We start from the raw sequence: 22,569 nt of genomic DNA, 5'->3' as shown, positions 1-22,569 counted from the left end.
GTTGTTCTAATCAGAATCGACAGCAGACCAACACCGACAACGATAGTTCAGGTATACATGCCGACGTCGCAAGCTGAAGATGAACAGATAGAGAAAGTGTATGAGGATATTGAAAGGGTAATGCAGTATGTAAAGGGTGACGAAAATCTAATAGTCATGGGCGACTGGAATGCAGTTGTAGGGGAAGGAGTAGAAGAAAAGGTTACAGGAAAATATGGGCTTGGGACAAGGAATGAAAGAGGAGAAAGACTAATTGAGTTCTGTAACAAGTCTCAGCTAGTAATAGTGAATACCCTGTTCAAGAATCACAAGAGGAGGAGGTATACTTGGAAAAGGCCGGGAGATACGGGAAGATTTCAATTAGATTACATCATCGTCAGACAGAGATTCCGAAATCAGATACTGGATTGTAAGCCGTACCCAGGAGCACATATAGACTCAGATCACAATATAGTAGTGATGAAGAGTAGGCTGAAGTTCAAGACATTAGTCAGGAAGAATCAATACGCAAAGAAGTAGGATACGGAAGTACTAAGGAATGGCGAGGTACGTCTGAAGTCCTCTAACGCTATAGATACAGCAATAAGGAATAGCGCAGTAGGCAGTACAATTGAAGAGGAATGGACATCTCTAAAAAGGGCCATCACAGAAGTTGGGAAGGAAAACATACGTACAAAGAAGGTAGCTGCGAAGAAACCGTGGGTAACAGAAGAAATACTTCAGTTGATTGATGAAAGGAGGAAGTACAAACATGTTCCGGGAAAATCAGGAATACAGAAAATACACGTCGCTGAGGAATGAAATAAATAGGAAGTGCAGGGAACCTAAGACGACATGGCTGCAGGAAAAATGTGAAGACATCAAAAAAGATATGATTGTCGGAAGGACAGACTCAGCATACAGGAAAGTCAAAACAACCTTTGGAGACATTAAAAGCAACGGTGGTAACATTAAGAGTGCAACGGGAATTCCACTGTTAAATGCAGAGGAGAGAGCAGATAGGTGGAAAGAATACATTGAAAGCCTCTATGAGGGTGAAGATTTGTGTGATGTGATAGAAGAAGAAACAGGAGTCGATTTAGAAGAGATAGGGGATCCAGTATTAGAATCTGAATTTAAAAGAGCTTTGGAGGACTTACGGTCAAATAAGGCAGAAGGGATAGATAACATTCCATCAGAATTTCTCAAATCATTGGGGGAAGTGGCAACAAATCGACTATTCACTTTCGGAAAAGCATCATCCACAAAATTCCGAAGACGGCAAGAGCTGACAAGTGCGAGAATTATCGCACAATCAGCTTAACAGCTCATGCATCGAAGCCGCTTACAAGAACAATATACATAAGAATGGAAAAGAAAATTGAGAATGCGCTAGGTGACGATCAGTTTGGCTTTAGGAAAAGTAAAGGGACGAGAGATGCAATTCTGACGTTACGGCTAATAATGGAAGCAAGGCTAAAGAAAAATGAAGACACTTTCATAGGATTTGTCGATCTGGAAAAAGCGTTCGACAATATAAAATGGTGCAAGCTGTTCGAGATTCTGAAAAAAGTAGGGGTAAGCTATAGGGAGAGACGTGTCATATACAATATGTACAACAACCAAGAGGGAATGATAAGAGTGGACGATCAAGAACGAAGTGCTCGTATTAAGAAGGGTGTAAGACAAGGCTGTAGCCTTTCTCCCCTACTCTTCAATCTGTACATCGAGGAAGCAGTGATGGAAATAAAAGAAAGGTTCAGGAGTGGAATTAAAATACAAGGTGAAAGGATATCAATGATACGATTCGCTGATGACATTGCTATCCTGAGTGAAAGTGAAGAAGAATTAAATGATCTGCTGAACGGAATGAACAGTCTAATGAATACACAGTATGGTTTGAGAGAAAGACGAAGGTAATAAGAAGTAGTAGAAATGAGAACAGCGAGAAACTTAACATCAGGATTGATGGTCACGAAGTGAAAGAAGTTAAGGAATTCTGCTACCTAGGCAGTAAAATAACCAATGACGGACGGAGTAAGGAGGACATCAAAAGCAGACTCGCTATGGCAAAAAAAGCATTTCTGGCCAAGAGAAGTCTACTAATATTAAATACCGGCCTTAATTTGAGGAAGAAATTTCTGAGGATGTACGTCTGGAGTACAACATTGTATGGTAGTGAAACATGGACTGTGGGAAAACCGGAACAGAAGAGAATCGAAGCATTTGAGATCTGGTGCTATAGACGAATGTTGAAAATTAGGTGGACTGATAAGGTAAGGAATGAGGAGGTTCTACGCAGAATCGGAGAGGAAAGGAATATGTGGAAAACACTGATAAGGAGAAGGGACAGGAAGATAGGACTTCTGCTAAGACATGAGGGAATGACTTCCATGGTACTAGAGTGAGCTGTACAGGGCAAAAACTGTAGAGGAAGACAGAGATTGGAATACGTCAAGCAAATAATTGAGGACGTAGGTTGCAAGTGCTACTCTGAGATGAAGAGGTTAGCACAGGAAAGGAATTCGTGGCGGGCCGCATCAAACCAGTCAGTAGACTGATGACAAAAAAAAAGTGTATGTGTCTCATTTTTATCATCAGCAGTGTGCTGGACAAAGCACAACATAAGGGTGTAGTGGATGGACTATGTGAGGATGCTGTAATCTCCACCGGATTAATGCTGCTAATTGGGAAAAAGTAATTATTGTTAACTTATTTGATTAATATTATAGTCTTCCAAAATTGTGATAATAGTAACGTGCTTTTGAAAATATTTTAGTTTGGTGACTGAAACAGAATCAAATCTTTTAGTTTTTACCCCTCTGTAATTTTCATTTTACCTCTCAGGGTATAGTTACCCCCAGGTTGAGGACCACTGATGTAATATTTCTCAAAATAAAAGTAGTAAAAGTTTAAAAAGAAATACCGTCTTAGAATATGTCTGAAACAGAGATGGCAGGAGGAAAAGGAAGTAGCGACGTCAGGGAAGGCTGCCGAGTGCGAAAGTAATGGTGTGGAGCACCAGAAGCAGGTGCGTATCTGGCTGAGATTCCGGATGCGCGTTGACGCAGGAGGCACATTTTAGGCGCGGTGCTAACATGGTAACTGGCTGACAAGACAGCAACATGCCGTCTGTGCGAATGGAGCTTCGCGAGCTGTTTCCCAGCTGCAGAGCTGAACAGGACGCAAGAATTACCTGTACCTGTAACAACTACACTCCTGGAAATGGAAAAAAGAACACATTGACACCGCTGTGTCAGACCCACCATACTTGCTCCGGACACTGCGAGAGGGCTGTACAAGCAATGATCACACGCAGGGCACAGCGGACACACCAGGAACCGCGGTGTTGGCCGTCGAATGGCGCTAGCTGCGCAGCATTTGTGCACCGCCGCCGTCAGTGTCAGCCAGTTTGCCGTGGCATACGGAGCTCCATCACAGTCTTTAACACTGGTAGCATGCCGCGACAGCGTGGACGTGAACCGTATGTGCAGTTGACGGACTTTGAGCGAGGGCGTATAGTGGGCATGCGGGAGGCCGGGTGGACGTACCGCCGAATTGCTCAACACGTGGGGCGTGAGGTCTCCACAGTACATCGATGTTGTCGCCAGTGGTCGGCGGAAGGTGCACGTGCCCGTCGACCTGGGACCGGACCGCAGCGACGCACGGATGCACGCCAAGACCGTAGGATCCTACGCAGTGCCATAGGGGACCGCACCGCCACTTCCCAGCAAATTAGGGACACTGTTGCTCCTGGGGTATCGGCGAGGACCATTCGCAACCGTCTCCATGAAGCTGGGCTACGGTCCCGCACACCGTTAGGCCGTCTTCCGCTCACGCCCCAACATCGTGCAGCCCGACTCCAGTGGTGTCGCGACAGGCGTGAATGGAGGGACGAATGGAGACGTGTCGTCTTCAGCGATGAGAGTCGCTTCTGCCTTGGTGCCAATGATGGTCGTATGCGTGTTTGGCGCCGTGCAGGTGAGCGCCACAATCAGGACTGCATACGACCGAGGCACACAGGGCCAACACCCGGCATCATGGTGTGGGGAGCGATCTCCTACACTGGCCGTACACCACTGGTGATCGTCGAGGGGACACTGAATAGTGCACGGTACATCCAAACCGTCATCGAACCCATCGTTCTACCATTCCTAGACCGGCAAGGGAACTTGCTGTTCCAACAGGACAATGCACGTCCGCATGTATCCCGTGCCACCCAACGTGCTCTAGAAGGTGTAAGTCAACTACCCTGGCCAGCAAGATCTCCGGATCTGTCCCCCATTGAGCATGTTTGGGACTGGATGAAGCGTCGTCTCATGCGGTCTGCACGTCCAGCACGAACGCTGGTCCAACTGAGGCGCCAGGTGGAAATGGCATGGCAAGCCGTTCCACAGGACTACATCCAGCATCTCTACGATCGTCTCCATGGGAGAATAGCAGCCTGCATTGCTGCGAAAGGTGGATATACACTGTACTAGTGCCGACATTGTGCATGCTCTGTTGCCTGTGTCTATGTGCCTGTGGTTCTGTCAGTGTGATCATGTGATGTATCTGACCCGAGGAATGTGTCAATAAAGTTTCCCCTTTCTGGGACAATGAATTCACGGTGTTCTTATTTCAATTTCTAGGAGTGTACTTCCGTCGCCTTCTTGGCAGTCGTTTTCGCTGCAACAAGTTTGATTCCGATTGCATGACCTTGTAATGTAACCGTTCGGTAGTGTTTTTCCTTCCATTCACATTGCGAAGTTCATTAAATTAAAAACCGTTTACGTCGCTATCGGGCTTATTAAACCCACAGTGCAGCGCACAAGCATGCTTTGCAATCCTCCCACTTACGGAACGTATCCCACAGCACTCGGAACTAGTGCTGACTGGCAATGGAGCCATTCCACACAACGCTTGTTACACGACGTAACTATGCGTGTTGGAGCTGTAGAAATAGAAAATATGCAATAGCGAAAAGAGTTAAAACAAGCTAGTCAATTTTACGTTTCAAACACCAGAGTTGTGGAACTGGGTTTAAAAATGTTAGGGGTCAAATAATGAGACTTGAGTCCAGAAAATTTCCGGAGTTCAGCCATATCGGAACTTTGTCAGTTGCTAATATTTCGGTTGCAAACAGTTCAGGCATCTCCCGAGCGCTCCGGAAAGACTTAAGGTACAACGCTACTGTGACAGCCTCTGTGATGATGTTGTGTCACAAATTCTGGTCGACATGAAAATAGTACCGTTGTCTGTGGAAGTTAACTATTATCACCGCCGTATTTAACATTTTGTTGAGGCTAAAATCGTCATTACAGTTAATTAAATAATTCGTCAAACGTATTTCAGCGACCGACGAAAACCGAATCCACTAAGGATGAGACATTTTACGATCTGGACGTTCTCTTAATCGACATAGCACGGCCACCTGAATACGGTGATTGGTCGCGACTGATTTATCAGGCTATGACAGACAGGTATAGCGTCGATGTTCCACGCATTCTTGAACTGATGATAAGGAACGTCCGATATACAACGAATCTTATAGACGCCTACTTCCGTAGAATGATTCTTCACAGAGCCTAAGGCAGTGGGTTATCTGTAATAGTCGGAAAAAATAACCTTGTCTTGGTGCTCAGAGCCATTTGAAGCGTTCCAGATGTTCATTAGGTATACCAGTGGTCGTCGAACTTTTTTGATCGCGAGGCAATGCTGACGTTGTTGGCCGGCACCTTGGGCCGCCTATGTTCAGATCTTGTTATTAGTTAGTAATGAGCCCGCGATAGACCAACTACAGTAGGGGCGCGTAAAGTTGACCACCAACCCCGTAGTATCGTTAAAAGTCGGCGCCGAGATGATCGTCTCTGTAATGTTAATCAGGACTTAACGTTACTTGATGCCGAAAGTTATATCATAGCAGCTGCTTGGTACTACGTTCACGCACGCCCGTGAGTTTTCAGAACTGGAAGTGCTGGCAAAACATTCCCTCTCTCTCACCCTCTACCTCCGTAGCAGCTGTGCTGGTTACCCCTGTACTCTGTGGTGAGCGGCCAACTTTACTCAGCTCACAGCCGAATGAACCAGCAGCACGAAATCTATACTCGGCTGTTAGTTGTTAGATGCATATTATTATAAAGTGCAGCCGAGAACCGCGGGCCGCAAGAATACTTGATTCGAGCCGCATGCGGCCCGCGCGCCGCAGTTTTGCGACCACTGACGTAGGTGGCCCTTGTCAGCAGTCGTATGTGCCTGTGTACGAGCGTATTCGGGACACCGTGGGTCTTCGCACCTTGGTGACAGGTACAGATCTGTATGTGTAGGCTAGCGAAAGACACCGTGTCCCAGGGTGCCGTCGAGATATCTGACAAAGCTAGAAAGCTGGCATCCGTCCTTTTCCAGTTCTGCGCTAAATTGGATGTTCGCGCGAATAGAACTCAGGTATTTCAAGAATTTAGGGAGTTTCTCCTCGACACGAAGATTCGCAATGAGAATAAGGAGTTCATATGAAAATAATCTGCATCTTTCTTCAATTCAACTACAATACTGGTCGACTGTTGGTGTGATTTGCCCCTGACGGAAGCGGCAGGTAATATCGCCGGCCTGTTACCGCGATAGTTGGGTAGCTGCCATCTCCAGCACTGCGACTGCGAACAGTCGGACGCTCGTTGTAGCGGCCAAAGGCGCCGGGTAGTCTTACGCCGCTGTTTTAATCCGCAGCAAAAAATGACGCTGCAGCGGCCGGCATCAGCCTCGCTCGGCGCCTTCTCTGTCTCCTTCTGCCGCTACAATCCTTTACTTCCATCCGTGGCCGCTACGTGGCACACGACGGTTTAGGTACGACTCGAACGGAAAGGAACGACAGTGTTACAACCTGTAACATACAGGTCGCCTCCGTTGGTAGAAACGGTGCTGTTGCGCACCCGGGACGCGCGAGTTGCGTCGGACGGGGCGTAGCGGCCAGTGTGGACGTGGGCGGCGGGGGCGACAGCTGAGAGGCGAGCCGCGCCGCGGGCCGCTGCCGGTCGATATGACAGGCGGCAAAGGTCGCAGCGCGGCGCGGCGCGGCAGGGCGGGCCTCCCGAAATAGCCGCCGACCTGCCCCACGGCCGCCCACCCACCCGCAGCTGCGCGCACTCAGCCTGCGTCGCTACCTGACCAGAGCACTTTATTTGCCACAATATTCGACAGCCTAATATTAGATTATCCACCCTACCACGAGAAATGAGACACCGCCTTCCTCTCATAACGCCTTCTACTAATGGAGGCATTACATTCACTCACTCACTGAGATAGCTTCATAGTTCCATGTGCAAAAATGGTTCAAATGGCTCTGAGCACTATGGGACTTAACATCGATGGTCATCAGTCCCCTAGAACTTAGAACTACTTAAACCTAACTAACCTAAGGACAGCACACAACACCCAGCCATCACGAGGCAGAGAAAATCCCTGGCCCCGCCGGGAATCGAACCCGGGAACCCGGGCGTGGGAAGCGAGAACGCTACCGCACGACCACGAGATGCGGGCGGTTCCATGTGCACTTTCATCCAGATATCAGTTGGAAAACCTCGGTATTCACTATTACATACACTACTGGCCATTAAAATTGCTACACCAAGAAGAAATGCAGATGATCAACGGGTATTCATTGGACAAATATATTATACCAGAACTGACATGTGATTACATTTCCACGCAATTTGGGTGCATAGATCCTGAGAAACCAGTACCCAGAACAACCACCTCTGGCCGTAATAACGGCCTTGATACGCCTGGGCATTGAGTCAAACAGAGCTTGGATGGCGTGTACAGGTACAGCTGCCCATGCAGCTTCAACACGATACCACAGTTCATCAAGAGTAGTGACTGGCATACTGGGACGAGCCAGTTGCTCGGCCACCATTGACCAGACGTTCTCAATTGGTGAGAGATCTGGAGAATGTGCTGGCCAGGGCAGCAGTCGAACATTTTCTGTATCCGGAATGGCCCATACAGGACCTGCAACATGCGGTCGTGTATTATCCTGCTCAAATTTTGGGTTTTGCAGGGATCGAATGAAGGGTACAGCTACGGATTGCAACACATCTGAAATGTAACGTCCACTGTTCAAAGTGCCGTCAATGCGAAAAAGAGGTGACCGAGACGTGTAAGCAATGGCACCTCATACCATCACGCGGGGTGATACGCCAGTATCCAATGTGCGTTCACCGCGATGTCGCCAAACACGGATGCGACCATGATGATGCTGTAAACAGAACCTGGATTCATCCGAAAAAAAGACGTTTTGCCATTCGTGCACCCAGGTTCGTCGTTGAGTACACCATCGCAGGCGCTCCTGTCTGTAACGCAGCGTCAAGGGTAACCACAGCCATGATCTCCGAGCTGATAGTTCATGCTGTTGCAAACGTCGTCGAACTGTTCGTGCATTTGGTTATTGTCTTGCAAACGTCGCCATCTGTTGACTCAGCGATCGAGACGTGGCTGCACGATCCGTTGCAGCCATGCGGATAAGATGCCTGTCATCTCGACTGCCAGTGATACGAGGCCGTTGAGATCCAGCGCGGCGTTCCGTATTACCCTCCTGAATACACCGATTCCATAGTCTGCTAAAAGTCATTGGATCTCGACCAACGCGAGCAGCAATGTCGCGATACGAGGAGCCGAAATCGCCATAGGCTGCAATCCGACCTTTATCAAAGTCGGGAACGTGATGGTACGCATTTCTTCTCCTTACACGAGGCATCAGAACAACGTTTCACCAGGTAACGCCGGTCATCTGCTGTTTGTGTATGAGAAACCGGTTGGAAACTTTCCTCGTCACCACGTTGTAGTTGTCGCCACAGGCGCCAACCTTGTGTGAATGCCCTGGAAAGCTAATCATTTGCATATCACAGTATCTTCTTCCTGTCGGTTAAATTTCGCGTTTGTTGCACGTCATCTTCGTGGTGTAGCAATTCTAATGGCCAGTAGTGTATTTCTACCGTCGGCTCAATCATTCAAGTTTGTATGCTTCTGTCGACCTTTACTGCCCGCACTTTGTTCGTGTGTTCACTGAGGTGACAGAAGTGGGATAGCGGTATGCACATATACAGATGGCGGTAATATCGCGTACTCAAGTGTAAAAGGGTAGTGCATTGACAGAGCTGTCATTTGTACTCGGGTGATTCATGTGAAAACGTTTCCGGCGTGATTATGACTGCACGATGGCAGTTAAGACTTTAAACATTCTATTATGGAAATCGTTACGGAATTCAATATTTGGAGATCGGCAGTGTGAAGAATGTGCCGAGAATACCACATTTCAGAGGTTACCTCTCGCCACGGACAAAGCAGTGGCCGACGGCCCTCACTCAGGGATAGTAACCAGTCAACACTGCATGAAATAACCGCTGAAATCAATGTGGGAAGCACGATGAACGTATCCGTTAAGACAACGCGGCGAAATTTGGCGGTAATGGGCTGTGGTAGCAGACGACCTTTGCTCATAGCACTACATCGCCTACAGCGCCTCTCCCGGGATCGTGACCATGTCGATAGAATACTAGACGTCTGTGGCCTGGTCAGATGTGTCCCGATTTCAGTTGACGAGAGGTTGTCAACAAGGCTCTGTGCAAGCTGGTGGTGGCTCCATAATTACATGCAATGGGCACGGCCCCCTTGTCGAACTGAACCTATCACTGACTGAAAATGGTTATCTTCGGCTAATTGAAGACCGTTTGCAATCGTTGGTGAACATCATGTTCCCAAACAAGGATGGAAATTTTGTGGATGGCAATTCACTATGTGACCGTGCGCGCGATTGGTCTGAAGAACACTCTGGATAATTCGAGCGAATGATTTGCCCAACCAGATCGCCCGACACGAATCGCATCGGACATTTATGGGACATAATCGAGAGGTCAGTGCGTGCAAAAAATCGTGTACCGGCAACACTTTCGCAATTATGGACAGCTATAGAGACGGCATGGCTCAATATTTCTGGAGAGATGTTTCTGTGACTTGATGAATATATGCCACGTTGAGTTGCTGCACAACACATTGCAAAACAATGTCCCGTGACTTTTGTCGCCTCATTGTATACGCGCGGCTTTCTCGGTGAAATATCTACAGTTACTTATTGACAACAACAATACGAATTTACGTACAACGTCGGTGAGCTGAGCACCGGAATTACACAAGCACCAGAGAAGTTTAACTGAAGAATACAAGTCCAGGTAGAATCGGATCATATGCTACGCTGTCCTATAATGACACGTAACTGTCCAAGCCTGTGAGTGGAACCTTGACGAAGCGCGGCCGGTGGACAAGAAAGCGAGACCGCGCTTGCGACATTCCGCCCGGCGGTACCGCTGCCATCGAGACGGAGCGAGCGCGCGGCGCCCAAGACGTACGTTGCGGTCGTGGTGGCGCGATCTCGAGCGGTGCTTCTCCTCAAGCACAAATAAGTAATGCAACACATTTTTTCCAGTGCGACGGCCTTACGCCACCTTACTTGGAGAGTCTCTATGCCCGCGTGGTACCACTCCACTGGTCGAAGTCGGTGCAAACGTCTTGCAGCATCAGTAACTTCCCTTTCATCCACGTACTGCTTCCGGCGGAGTGCAAACAGATCGATATCGTAAGGTGGGAGATCCGGGTTGTCAGGTGGATCAGAACGAACAGTCAAATGCAGTTTTGTGAGCTCCTCTGACGTGCGCAGAGTTGTGTTAAGGCCTTGCTTTTGTATTTCTGTGACGAAGTAACACGGTGAAGTCGTTTCTTGAAATTTCTGAGGATAGTATCGCAGGAGTCACAGCTGTGTGCGGCCGTCCGGCACAGATTTTCGCTACCTTGTTGCGATGATGACAGACGCCTCGCCCGACGACTCGACGTGCTTTTGATCATTGCCAGGTCTCCGTAGACAGTGTGCAAGCGCCTGTGATTATCTGCGATGCTCCAGTTTTTCGCCAACTGCTCGGAACGCACCTCATTTACGGACGCCATTTTGAAGGGTACGTATAGCGCTGCCACGTATCGGTACTTCGTGAAACTATAGCGGCTGAAGCGGAAATACTTCACGATGTCCCACAACTAATTGCACATTTTCTTCAGCGAAATTGAAATAAATGTATGGAATTTCTTATTGAATGCACCTCGTATTCCAAGCTATTTCTTCTCTCGCCTATACGGTTCAGTTTTTAACGCAGAAGCGACAGCGATTCGAGTGACTCAAATCTTGCAGCATTGCAGAACCTTCTTGGATAATATTTGCGTATTGCAGTCTACTGAAACCTCATGAGGATCTCCTCTCTGCGGGGCCAGCTTATGTAGGACTGGTTTTCAATGACGAGGTCGACCTGTTGGCCAGGGTAAGCAGTGTTTCTGGCCCTGTAATGAATGTCAGTTTACCACCCTCACATGTCAAGTTACGGATACGGAAAGTGGCAGAATCGCAGAGCACTGGCGCCCTTCAGTTGGCCATCGATGTCAACCAACCAATAAATAGAAGCTCCCCTGGTTACGAAAATTTCAGGCGAGCAGAAGGACGATAACTGCCTCGGTGATTATGTATAGCAACCATGGTTCGACTGGAGACCAGGACAACAACATTTAACTTGAAGTTGTAGCCACATCTGTAGTTCCCTGCTGGGGATAATTACCCCTGGGTTGTTGAATGGCGCTCTCTCAAGGGTGTAAGCAAAAAGGTTTCGATTCTGGTTTACCGACGACTCTAAATTGTTTTGCAATAGGAATCATTATTATCAATATGTCAGGAATGTGTAACATTTAATAAAGTTGACTTCTATTCCCGGATAAAAGTCTTTTCCATACGCTGCTGTCTTCAGCGATATAGTACCTAGCTGTTAAGCATAGTTTCTAGTGTCACCTACCCACGTTCTGCTAAGTCGTGTGTATGTCTCTTCTTACTTCTTTCACCCCACCAAAGAGTTTCCTTTGACCCGGTACTGACCATCCACTTGGCTACATGTTTCCCACCTCTTCTTCATTTTCATCGCAGTCATAATTATGCCTCTCACTCCAGCCTGTTCCCTGTTTCATTTCTTAGGGTTCCTGTCACTCCTCGTAATTTGAAACTTGGTCGCCGACGAACCATCAGATTTAGTTTTTTAATTCTAATAACTTTAAAAGTCCATGTCTCGCTTTCTTCAGAGCAGCTTGAAAAACGCAGACACGTTTAGTCAGTTGCAATGATGTACCCGTGAACCCTTCGACTGAGGATTCGAAAAACAATAACAATGCACACCCTTGTCTGACCGATGACCACTCAAGAAGCTCGAAGGTAAAACAATCAGAGAAAATTATCGAACGGGATGTCTGTACTGCCATTCAGTCCTTGGTTTGTTTTCTTTACTAATGTTTCCTACTTTTGACAGTGTCTTTCTTTTGCTGTGTTGCCCGCATCTCGTGGTCGTGTGGTAGCGTTCTCGCTTCCCACGCCCGGGTTCGATTCCCGGCGGGGTCAGGGATTTTCTCTGCCTCGTGATGGCTGGGTGTTGTGTGATGTCCTTAGGTTAGTTAGGTTTAAGTAGTTCTAAGTTCTAGGGGACTGATGACCATAGATGTTAAGTCCTATAGTGCTCAGAGCCATTTGAACCATTTTTGCTGTGTTGATAAAAGGCTGTCTCAAGGTACCTGCTGTTTGCGAAAGAAGAGAACAGCGTTTATATACGCATTATCCTTGACGTCCGTGAACAGGAGACGCACAGTTTGTGAAAGCGCTATTACCACTACCGGTTTTCTTAGAGTGCAACACAAAAAGAGATGCACCTGAGTGCACCAAGGCGTCAAAGCGCGCGAGATCAGCACGTTCATGTGTGTCTTGCCTTTCATAATCATCTCCTTCTTCCTTGACTGTTCTCAACCCAAAGGACGCGGACGTAACATGTCGTATAGTGTAGATGGCTGTGTCGCAAAAATGACAACGATGCGACCTGACGACGATGGTCTTTCCTACCGTTAACAAAATTAACGCAACGCTATACTGTGTTTGCTGCAGCGTATGCTAACTGAAGTCACAGCTGATTTTCTGTAGTATGCAAACTAATAGATCACATCGCATCGTTGTAATGTTTCCCTCACACGGTGCTTCTACGACTTCAGTCTCGTATATCGACCAGCTGGATTAGATCGTCTTCCATTTTATCCGCAAACACAGTCTTGCCTTGCAGAGTGGACTCGTTTTCTGAGGACTTCTCACTGGTACAGCTTTGGTTGTTAATTTATTCCAGTAACGTTCCAATATGACAGCCCACATTATTCGCTACTTCTCACAATGTTTGTAATTAGATGTTCTCTCATTATAGCCCGTATTTTTTGTTTTCCCACTAACTTCACTCTCCTTGTGCTCATCAGCCCCAGAATTCGCTTCATCGGTCAAATTTCGCAGATATCATTACTCTGTTAGTGGAGTGAATCTTCGTCTCCTCTATACGAGCAATTAAGTTGTCGTAAAGATCTTAGTAGAGCATTAAACACCTTAGGTCATCAGTCCACTAGAACTTAGAACTACTTAAACCTAACTAACCTAAGGACATCACACACATTCATGCCCGAGGCAGGATTCGAACCTGCAACCGTAGCAGTCCCGCGGTTCCGGACTGCAGCGCCTAGAACCGCACGGCCATCACGGCCGACGAGGGGAGGAGAAGATGGTGGTCTAGAATTGGAATCACCAGATTTTGCGCCAGTGTCCTGGATTAAATTCCAAACGTCTCCGCAGTGTCTTATGGAATGAAGGCATGTGACGCTGTTGGTAGTGGTCCTTCCGTCGGAAGTGGCCGGAACACCACTTAGTGGTATTCGAGAGGATCAGGCTATGTGCCTGCACCGGAATTTATAAGGCACAAAAATCACTATGCTATACCTTCGTCAATTAGTCAACTACGCTGAACTGACACAGAGAAGACACAACATCAGACACTTCTCGAGGGAAGGGACCGCGGTGCTCCGGTGAAGTGAACCTTTTTGGTTTGGGCTGCTGAACCTGTCGCAGAATCTCCCAGCAAACAGTGCCATACGTCACAAGTATAGCATAGGTAGACTAAATATCACATATTTGTCTTCGGGCTCTTGCAAGCTTCCACTGGCACAAGAGCCCAATTACGCAGATACCTTACACTTTATAAGCAGTACTCCGTCATCAGGAGGAACCGTGGTACTTGACCTACGCACGTTAATGGTGCCAGCATTGGCTAAAAATGGTTCAAATGGCTCTGAGCACTATGGGACTTAACATCTATGGTCATCAGTCCCCTAGAACGTAGAACTACTTAAACCTAACTAAGCTAAGGACAGCACACAACACCCAGCCATCACGAGGCAGAGAAAATCCCTGACCCCGCCGGGAATCGAAACCGGGAACCCGGGCGTGGGAAGCGAGAACGCTACCGCACGACCGCGAGATGCGGGCCAGCATTCGCTAGGGAGAATTTTCAGTTGCTCATCCCGTGAAGGGGACGCATTGTTTGAAGATCATGTCGTTGTTACATAGTATGATCACGAACCAGAATGAGGAGGAGTAGTTTTGTTCAGAAACCTGACAAGTCTTGCGAGGGGCTTGTAGATTTCAGCATTTCTCTGTCCGGGTCACTGTTTAACAGGAAAAGTGGCATCGTGTTGTGCTGGCAGGTGTCAGGCGCGCTATTTGCGAAGGGAACGGTTGTGCGCAGGCCGCCTGCGGCGCAGCCACGTCGTGCGCGTTGCATAACGCGGACCTCCGCTGCCCACGCCACTGCGTTTTGGTGGCGGCACGCCCTAGCACACAAACCTGTGTGCATCGTATGCGCTTTTGCTGGAAGTTGCCTAGCGTTTAAAGTGCACAAGGGAAAACACTGACACACATAGTAGTATTGGCGTAGCCCACGTATATACACTGAAGTGACAGAAGTCATCGGATAGCGACATGCGTACACAAGGTATAAAAGGCCAGTGCATTAGCGAAGCAAGTTTTCGACGGAATTATGGCCGCACGACGGGAACTTTGAATGCAGATTGATTGCTGGAGCTAGACGCATGGAACATTCCATTTCGGAAATCGCTAGGGAATTCAATGTTCCGAGATTCACAGTGTGCCGAGAGTACCAAATTTCAGGCATCACCGCACACCACGGAAAGTGCAGTGGCCGACGCTCTTCACTCAACGGCCGAGGGCAGCGGCGTTTGCGTAGAGTTATCAGTGCTAACAGACAAGTAACTGCGTGAAATTATCGCAGGAATCGATGTGGGACGTATGACAAATGTATCCGTTAGGGCAAGTCGGCGAAATCTGGCGTCAATGGCCCGTGGCAGCAAACGACCGAGGCGAGTGCCTTTGCTAAAAGCACGACATCGCCTGCAGCGCCTGTCCTGGACTCGTGACCGTATCGGTTCGACCCCAGACGATTGGAAAATCGTGGCCTCGTCCGATGAGTTCCGATTTCAGTTGGTAAGAGCTGATGGTAGGGTTCGAGTGTGATACAGACCCACGAAGCCACGGACCCAAGTTGTCAACAAAGCACTGCGCTGCTGGTGGCTCCATAAGTGTGTGGGCTGTGTTTACATGGAATGGACTGGGTCCTCTCTTCCAACTGAAGCGATCATTGACCGGAAATGATGATGGTTCAAATGGCTCTGAGCACTTAACATCTGAGGTCATCAGTCCCCTAGAACTTAGAACTACTTAAACTTAACTAACCCAAGGACATCACACACATCCGTGCCCGAGGAAGGATTCGAACCTGCGACCGTAGTGGTTCTAGGCGCGGTTCCAGACCGAAGCACCTAGAACCCTCGGCCACACCGGCCGGCCCGCACTTGTCGAAGGCGTCGTGCAGCGCGTCCACCTCCGTCGATATGTCGAAAAGACCGCCCTACAGTGCTTATGATGTCTTCTGTTGTGCTGTAGCGCGTGCTACGAAGAGCTTCCTTCATTATGGTAATCGTAAGGACTCGTATCGGGTGAATACGACGGATATTGCAGTATCCCCCACTCTCACGTACGCAGGAGGTCCTAACGTAGCTCGCTGTGTGGCATCATGAATTGTCATGAAGGATGATGGGGTGCAGTGTCAGGAGGAAACATGGTTTGCGCTCCGACCACGTGCCAAATGTGTGTGTGACACACACACACACACACACACACACACCCGAGGGAGGACTCGAACTTCCGGCGGGAGGGGCCGCGCAATCCGTGACACGGCGCCTCAGACCGCGCGTCCACTACGACCACGTGCCACTTCAGTCTTGTTCTACGCACGTTGCTCGTGTTTCCTAAACATACTGTTAGGGCGCTTGAATCGATCACCTGCACTGTCACATAGTATACATAGCAGCTGACTCAAACACAACGTCGCCACCCATTGCACTACTTCACCTGACCTGCTGTCAGTTACAGATAGCGGGTATGCCATGTGACGCATATCCTCCGTATTACGACAGTATTGCCATTACTTTATATCCACCCCATGTATAAAGAACTTAGGTTACAAGACAGTAGGAAGACTGAGCATTGGGGTTTTGTGACTAGACCGTTAGAAACGGAACACAGGCTCGAGCTTCGGATGGAAAACGGCCGTCTGCATTTCAAACTAACCATCTCGGCATTTGCCTGAAGCGCGAAAGCGTCACGGAGATGCAGACATAACAAGACATGCGTTGTAGGTAGCAATGTGGCTCACTGTTGGCAGTCCGAAAGCGCACGTTCCTATTACTTAATCAGTATATTGCCTCCTCCTACGTGTATCTCGCGGAAGGTAAAATTATACAGATTCGAGCTCAGACAGAGGTTACTAACAATTGTTCTTCATGCGGTCTATTCGCGACTGTAACGGGAAAGGGGAGATGACAGTGGTACTCAAAAATCGTCTCCCTCCTCCCACCACACATCACAAGATGGCTTGCGAAGTATATAGGGTGTTTCAAAATTTCCGTTACGACTAGTAGAGGCAACTCAGTGGTTAGTATTTTGAATTGGAGCCCATGTTTCTGTGCTACAACCGTTTGAAAACATGTTGCTAACGCGACTCCTCTTCTACAAATAATTTGCTAGACGTGACCCGGTACATCACTTGTTGTACAATTCTACTCATTAATAACGAAAGAAACAAAAGGGAAACATGATCAGTTTTGTGCACTTTACTAGCCGCGCGGTCTAACGTGCTGCTTCCCGAGCAGAAAGGCGTGCCGGTCCCCAGCACGAATCCGCCGCGGATTAATGTCGAGGTCCTGTGTGCCGGCCAGTCTGTGGATAGTTTTTAAGGCGGTTTTCTATCTACCTCGGCGAAAGCGGGCTGGTTCTCCTTATCCCGTCCCAGTTGCACTGTGTCGGCGATTGCTGCGCAGACACTGTCTTCACGTACGCGTACACCATAATTACTCTACCGCGCAAACGTTTGGGGTGACACTCGTGTGGTATGAGATGTTCCCGGGAGGGGGGTTGGGGTCCACTGGGGGCCGAAACGCACAATACACCTGGGTTCGGTGTAGGGCGGCGGTGGGGCAGATGCACTTCTGTGGTCTGTTGTGCGGGCTACGGCGGGACGAAGCCTCTCCGTCGTTTCTAGGTCCCCGTTTTAAATACACAATACACACAATAATCAGTTTTCACAAACTCTGTTGATTACAGTACGACCTCTTCCGATTCGGGTTTGCGGCGTCTCCTTTGAGCACCACTGTCACGTCTGCTGACGGTGAAGTTACCCCTTTCTCGAAGCCGTTGCGTAGTTGTGGCGAAAAGAGTGTGCAGTGGAGTCGGACGTTGCGGTTAACGATCTTGGTAAAGGTGTCGAGATGCCTTCCATTACCGTGAGTGTCATGTCGGTGTAATTCTACGAACGTGTACTCATCTTTGTTGCTCTTACAACCACAGACACGTGAATGAAGCTCTAACCGGGTCGGAGAGGTAGGATAGACGTCAAATGACACGAATCGACCCAACTTAAGCACCCTCCACCATAACTACTCAATTGCATATCTACCTAGCAAACGTGTTTTCAAAGGGCTGTAGCACAGAAACGGTACGTTTCCGGACATGGGTTCAAAATATTGTATACTTACTCCCCTCTACAGGTCCAAGAAGTTTGCAACGGGAATTTCCGAACATCCTGTATATGTTGATGTTGCTTTAAAACTGATTTAAGGACAACACGGAAAGCCTTATATGTGAATGGTCAGAAACGATCTGCACCGCCCTCCCTCACGAATCCGAGTTTCCTGTCTAAACCTCTGCATCCCAACAGAGGGACCGATACTCATTCTCCACGCGAGCATAAAGCAACAGCGCAAAAGCGCTGCTTAAAACTGGTGTTTAGGTTTAGTTTGAGCCAGGGCGGCAGCAATTTGTCGGCGACTGACAGGAGCGTATTTTGAATGCGCAGGATGGGGACGCGGGAAGTGCACAACAAGCTGGAGAAGAACCGGCGCGCCCACCTCAAGGAGTGCTTCGAGCTGCTCAAGAAGCAGCTGCCGCCCTCGCCGGACGAGAAGAAGACGTCCAACCTGAGCATCCTGCACAGCGCGCTGCGCTACATCCAGGTGAGTGCGGCTGCGCGCCAGCGCCGGAGCTGCAGGGGTGCGCCTTACTGAAGTCGGTCGCGAGTAAACGAGCTGTAGTTGTAAAATACTGGGACTACTGCTGTAAAACATTTTATTTCAGAAGCATACAAACACCGCCGGAAAGGAAGTTAGCACACTCTTTTGAAGGTCTCCAATTCACTCGAGGTTTATTGTTGCAACAGTGCGTATCGAGTACCTGAAAAGATTACATTTGCAGATCAGTACCATAATCGGTTCTGAGGTATCAGGTATCGACCCATGCTGCAACCCCCATAAAAGTACGTGGTTTAGCTTCCACGACGGGCAATGGAGGCGCTGACTGGCATCCTGTCGATCGTACTGATAGCGAATACTGTCCTGGGATACGTTATGCCTCGCCTGCTCGACCTGTTCACCCAAGAGTCGCACGAGTCACTTCTCGTCCCGTCATATCCCACACAGGAAAGTTGCTACACGTCTTACAGAGTGCGTTGAGTTCCACGAGCAGTTTGTGGGCGAGCATTATGCTGTAGGAGCAACACATCACATTGCAAGAGAACGGGGCCAACATTATGGACGTACCGAGCGCTGGTTAGCGTCCTCTCCAGAAACACCAAAGGTATCGCAACCCAGGCCTAGGGCCAGTGTGTCTCGGACGAACGCACCCCACGAGATAGCCCTCACTAGTCTACGTTGTACGCGCAAACGACCATCACTTGCGTGCAGGCAGAATGTGCTTTCATCGCTGAAGACAACGGCGCGACATTCCAAGTGATCCTCCGACAGCAGCAGTCGCGTGCACGTCGATGCTGTGGCGTGAGTAGAAAACGGACTGGAGGTGTGCGTGCACGTAGGCCCATTGCTACAGAAGCCCTCTTACCTGTGCTGTTGTAGCTGTACCATCTGTCACTGTTGCCCACCCTTACGAGACGACGATCCTGTCGGACGTCTGTGCTGCGTGGACGTCCAGAACCCCGTCTACGGGTATAGAATGTTCACGTGGCCGCCGATACCGCCATCGTTGCACAACTGACGCAGCACGCCCACCTTGTGTGGCACTTCCCCGAAAGGACCATCCCGCCACTCGGAAGGCCACAAATTAACCCTGTACAGACTCGCGCAGTTGGTTGTAGAAAGCACGAATGCATCTCCGTGGCGTGATCGTCTGCTTGCTTCACACCTCAGCACAACGCTCAGCTTTCTGGCTGTGAGCATTCCCTATTAGAAAGTAGATACAGATGGCACACTGATATCTATGCAACTACGCTATCTGTTGGCTGACGATGTTGAAACCATTACCAGTATATCTACTAACCCCTAGATGGCATACGCTGTTACCGGATCAAACTCGACGTCGTCATTTCAGGTGTACAGATTTTTTTGGAGCAGTGTATTATTTTCCCCTCCTCAACATACCCCCCCCCCCCCCCCCACCTGCACTATCCCCCCAACCCTGTATGCGTTTTCCATTGGTGAAAATAGCACTGGAAACTCTGTGAGCTCCTTGATGACGGGTGCCACTTTTTCCAACGGACTGAAATCTTGTTCTTTGTAATGCGGATTTGAACTCGGGGAAAATATAAGTCTGATGGTGCTAGCTCGGGCAAATAAAGTGAGTGGTCTGACACAGGCTAGAAACCTCTTAACAGACACTGCGGTAGGAGACGGCGCGTCCTTCATGTAGAAGCCGTGACTCGTTCTTCCACAATTCGAGCCGTTTTTCTCTCATTTTCTCACGGGGTTGAGCAAGAACCTCACGGTAGTAATGTTGACTAATAATTTGACCTTCAGGAACCATGTGAAGATACAACTATTCCACGAACATATACATTCTTTGTTTCGCTTACGCCATAGTCCCGCAGCGATCGCAGGGTCGGCGTGGTTACAACGGATTTGGCAATGTTAGTGTTAGGGATGACCTGATGCCTTTCCTGCCGCCACCCCGGAATCAGTGTACCCCAAATGTCTGCGTCTAGTGTAAATCGTGAAATGGTGCGGACGTGTTTCCAATGTCTGCGACGGGTAACTGAGGCGGAACGTGGGGACCAGCCCGGTGTTCACCTAGCAGAATACTCAACCGACGGTCAGATCGAATCAGAACACGTACATTTTCGATATTTTCATCCGTTTTCGATGTTGAAGGGCGTCCTGGAAGTGAGTCATCTTCAACGTCTTCACGGCCATCTTGGAAACGCTTGAACTACTTAAAATCTCCACTGCGTGATAAATAGTCTCAGCTATACAGTTCTTTTACTAAAAGATAGTTTTCAGTTCCACCACAATATCCCTTCTGAATGGTATACATATCTGTGACGGAGATTTGTCCACTGCAAGAAATGCTATCTGTTACCAACGAGACACCATCCACCTGGTCATTCGATACAGGAACTCCTGAAGCAGGGAAGTTCGGATACAAGACGTGATATTTGCTGTCGGATCTAGTATCTGAAATTACATCGATAGCTCGATAATATTTGAACGAAAGTATCCACTTTGATAGTATCGTAAGGTTTTTATCTGTCGAATACAAAACTATTTATTACTAGAATTCGAGGCGAAAAAGGGCCGGGTTGTTCTGGCACTTCCTGAGCCATCAAGGAATGGTTTATTTCGCTTTACAGGGAAGTGCCGAGGGTAAAAATTGCTGATGAACCGACGGCTTGCCTGCAGTTTAAGTGGTTATAGGTTCCAGTGGGTATGTAGATATGACTAGACTTGTACAGCATTGATTAGCTCGAAGAGCTGCATCAAACAATTCTGCAGACTGCAGGTCACATCAGCGACACTTGAAGGCTATTGTGTTTGCCCGTAACGGAGCTCTTCGAACGTGATGAAGGCAACCGGAAGCTGCGCCGTTCCTGGCCTCGAGATGAGATGCAGCGCGGTGTGGCATTGTTCTCACCGGCAGAGTGCTGCCGAACAGCCGCGGTTCACAAGCTGCGGAGAACTCGCCGTGTCAGATCTTTCGCGGCACAAAGTGGCAGAGAAGCACTCACCGACGTTTCCCCTTTCCTGTCATTTGCAGACTGCCTGTCTATCCAGGACGGCTGTATAGTAGCGGACGGTTCTGTGCGCCGTGTGCTCGGCGAAGCTGCCGCCAGCGTGGCTCCCGGAGGTGCCTCCTTGCAATCGTCTCAGTTTGCTGCACGTCACCTCATTTCGTCCCCCGCGTCAGAGATGTAGCTTTCATAAAGGTAGGACAGCAGAGACCTCTTGTGTCGGAGGACCATGTGAGATGCTACTATGTACCTGAGTCACGGCTGTTCTTCATATCGTAAGTGGCCAGTAGTAGGTGGGGTGTGTGTGTGTGTGTGTGTGTGTGTGTAGTGTCGATATTGTACCGGACCGCGACTCGGACGAAGATCCACCATTTGGTATAACGCTGTGTGACGCTGGACGCTGTCTTTAAAATTAGTGTTGGCTGTTTCGTAAACTAACGTTTGACAACAATGTTAATGTTCGCGGCAATTGTTGGGCTTGTCGCTGCATTTGACGATCTTCCCGTAATGAAAGTTGCAGAGAAATTAATCGAGACCGTGGATCTCAGGGTCTTATCTCCTACTGGCAGGCAGAGAATGGACAGCAACAATCGCTTGCAGTTTCAAAAGGACAGAATTTTCTTTACATTATCGTGTACATCACGCCAACTGCCTAAATTCTGCCTCTTTTTACTGCATTTGTAGGAGAAGGATAGTATCCTGAACCATGTGAACTGTCTATCTGCTGGATATATTTGCTGAATACCTTGGCGATCACGAGGGGAGACTTGCTACAGTCTAAAAATCTCATCTGCTCCACCGCTTCCTACTCCTATCATAGTTCCGCGTATTATAATAAGTACCTACTACGACGGAAGTTACCCGAGCACTTCACATTGTAATTGTTCCCCCGCTTAGATCTACCGGAAAAAAGTACTGTGTGTTCGCGATACTGTAATGAAATTCTGTTAAACATTCGTACAAGTTAGTGTTTGTACCGTCTCGATTTAAAGTCGTCCGCCGGTGAAACGAAACTGTGGCCATTCGCTCCGTTCTTCTTTGTACGTGCTCCATATTCTCTTGTAGTCGAACTCTATGCGGAATCTCACTCTTGAGC

General features: G+C 48.6%; 1 protein-coding gene across 1 annotated transcript in view; it reads left to right on the top strand.

Moving 5' to 3' along the window:
• The window catches only part of LOC126100188 (max-binding protein MNT-like), an 86,816-nt gene that overhangs the window by 9,910 nt on the left and 54,337 nt on the right, over positions 1-22,569 (top strand). The window contains exon 2 of the mRNA XM_049910747.1: positions 18,318-18,474. Within this exon, the coding sequence (XP_049766704.1) occupies positions 18,318-18,474 (157 nt within the window). The remainder of the gene's footprint in view (positions 1-18,317; positions 18,475-22,569) is intronic.

Source organism: Schistocerca cancellata, chromosome 9 (genome assembly GCF_023864275.1).
Source record: "Schistocerca cancellata isolate TAMUIC-IGC-003103 chromosome 9, iqSchCanc2.1, whole genome shotgun sequence".
In the NCBI taxonomy this organism is placed as follows: domain Eukaryota; kingdom Metazoa; phylum Arthropoda; class Insecta; order Orthoptera; family Acrididae; genus Schistocerca; species Schistocerca cancellata.
Note: the sequence above shows the minus strand (reverse complement) of the source record. Positions and strands in the feature narration are given on the sequence as shown.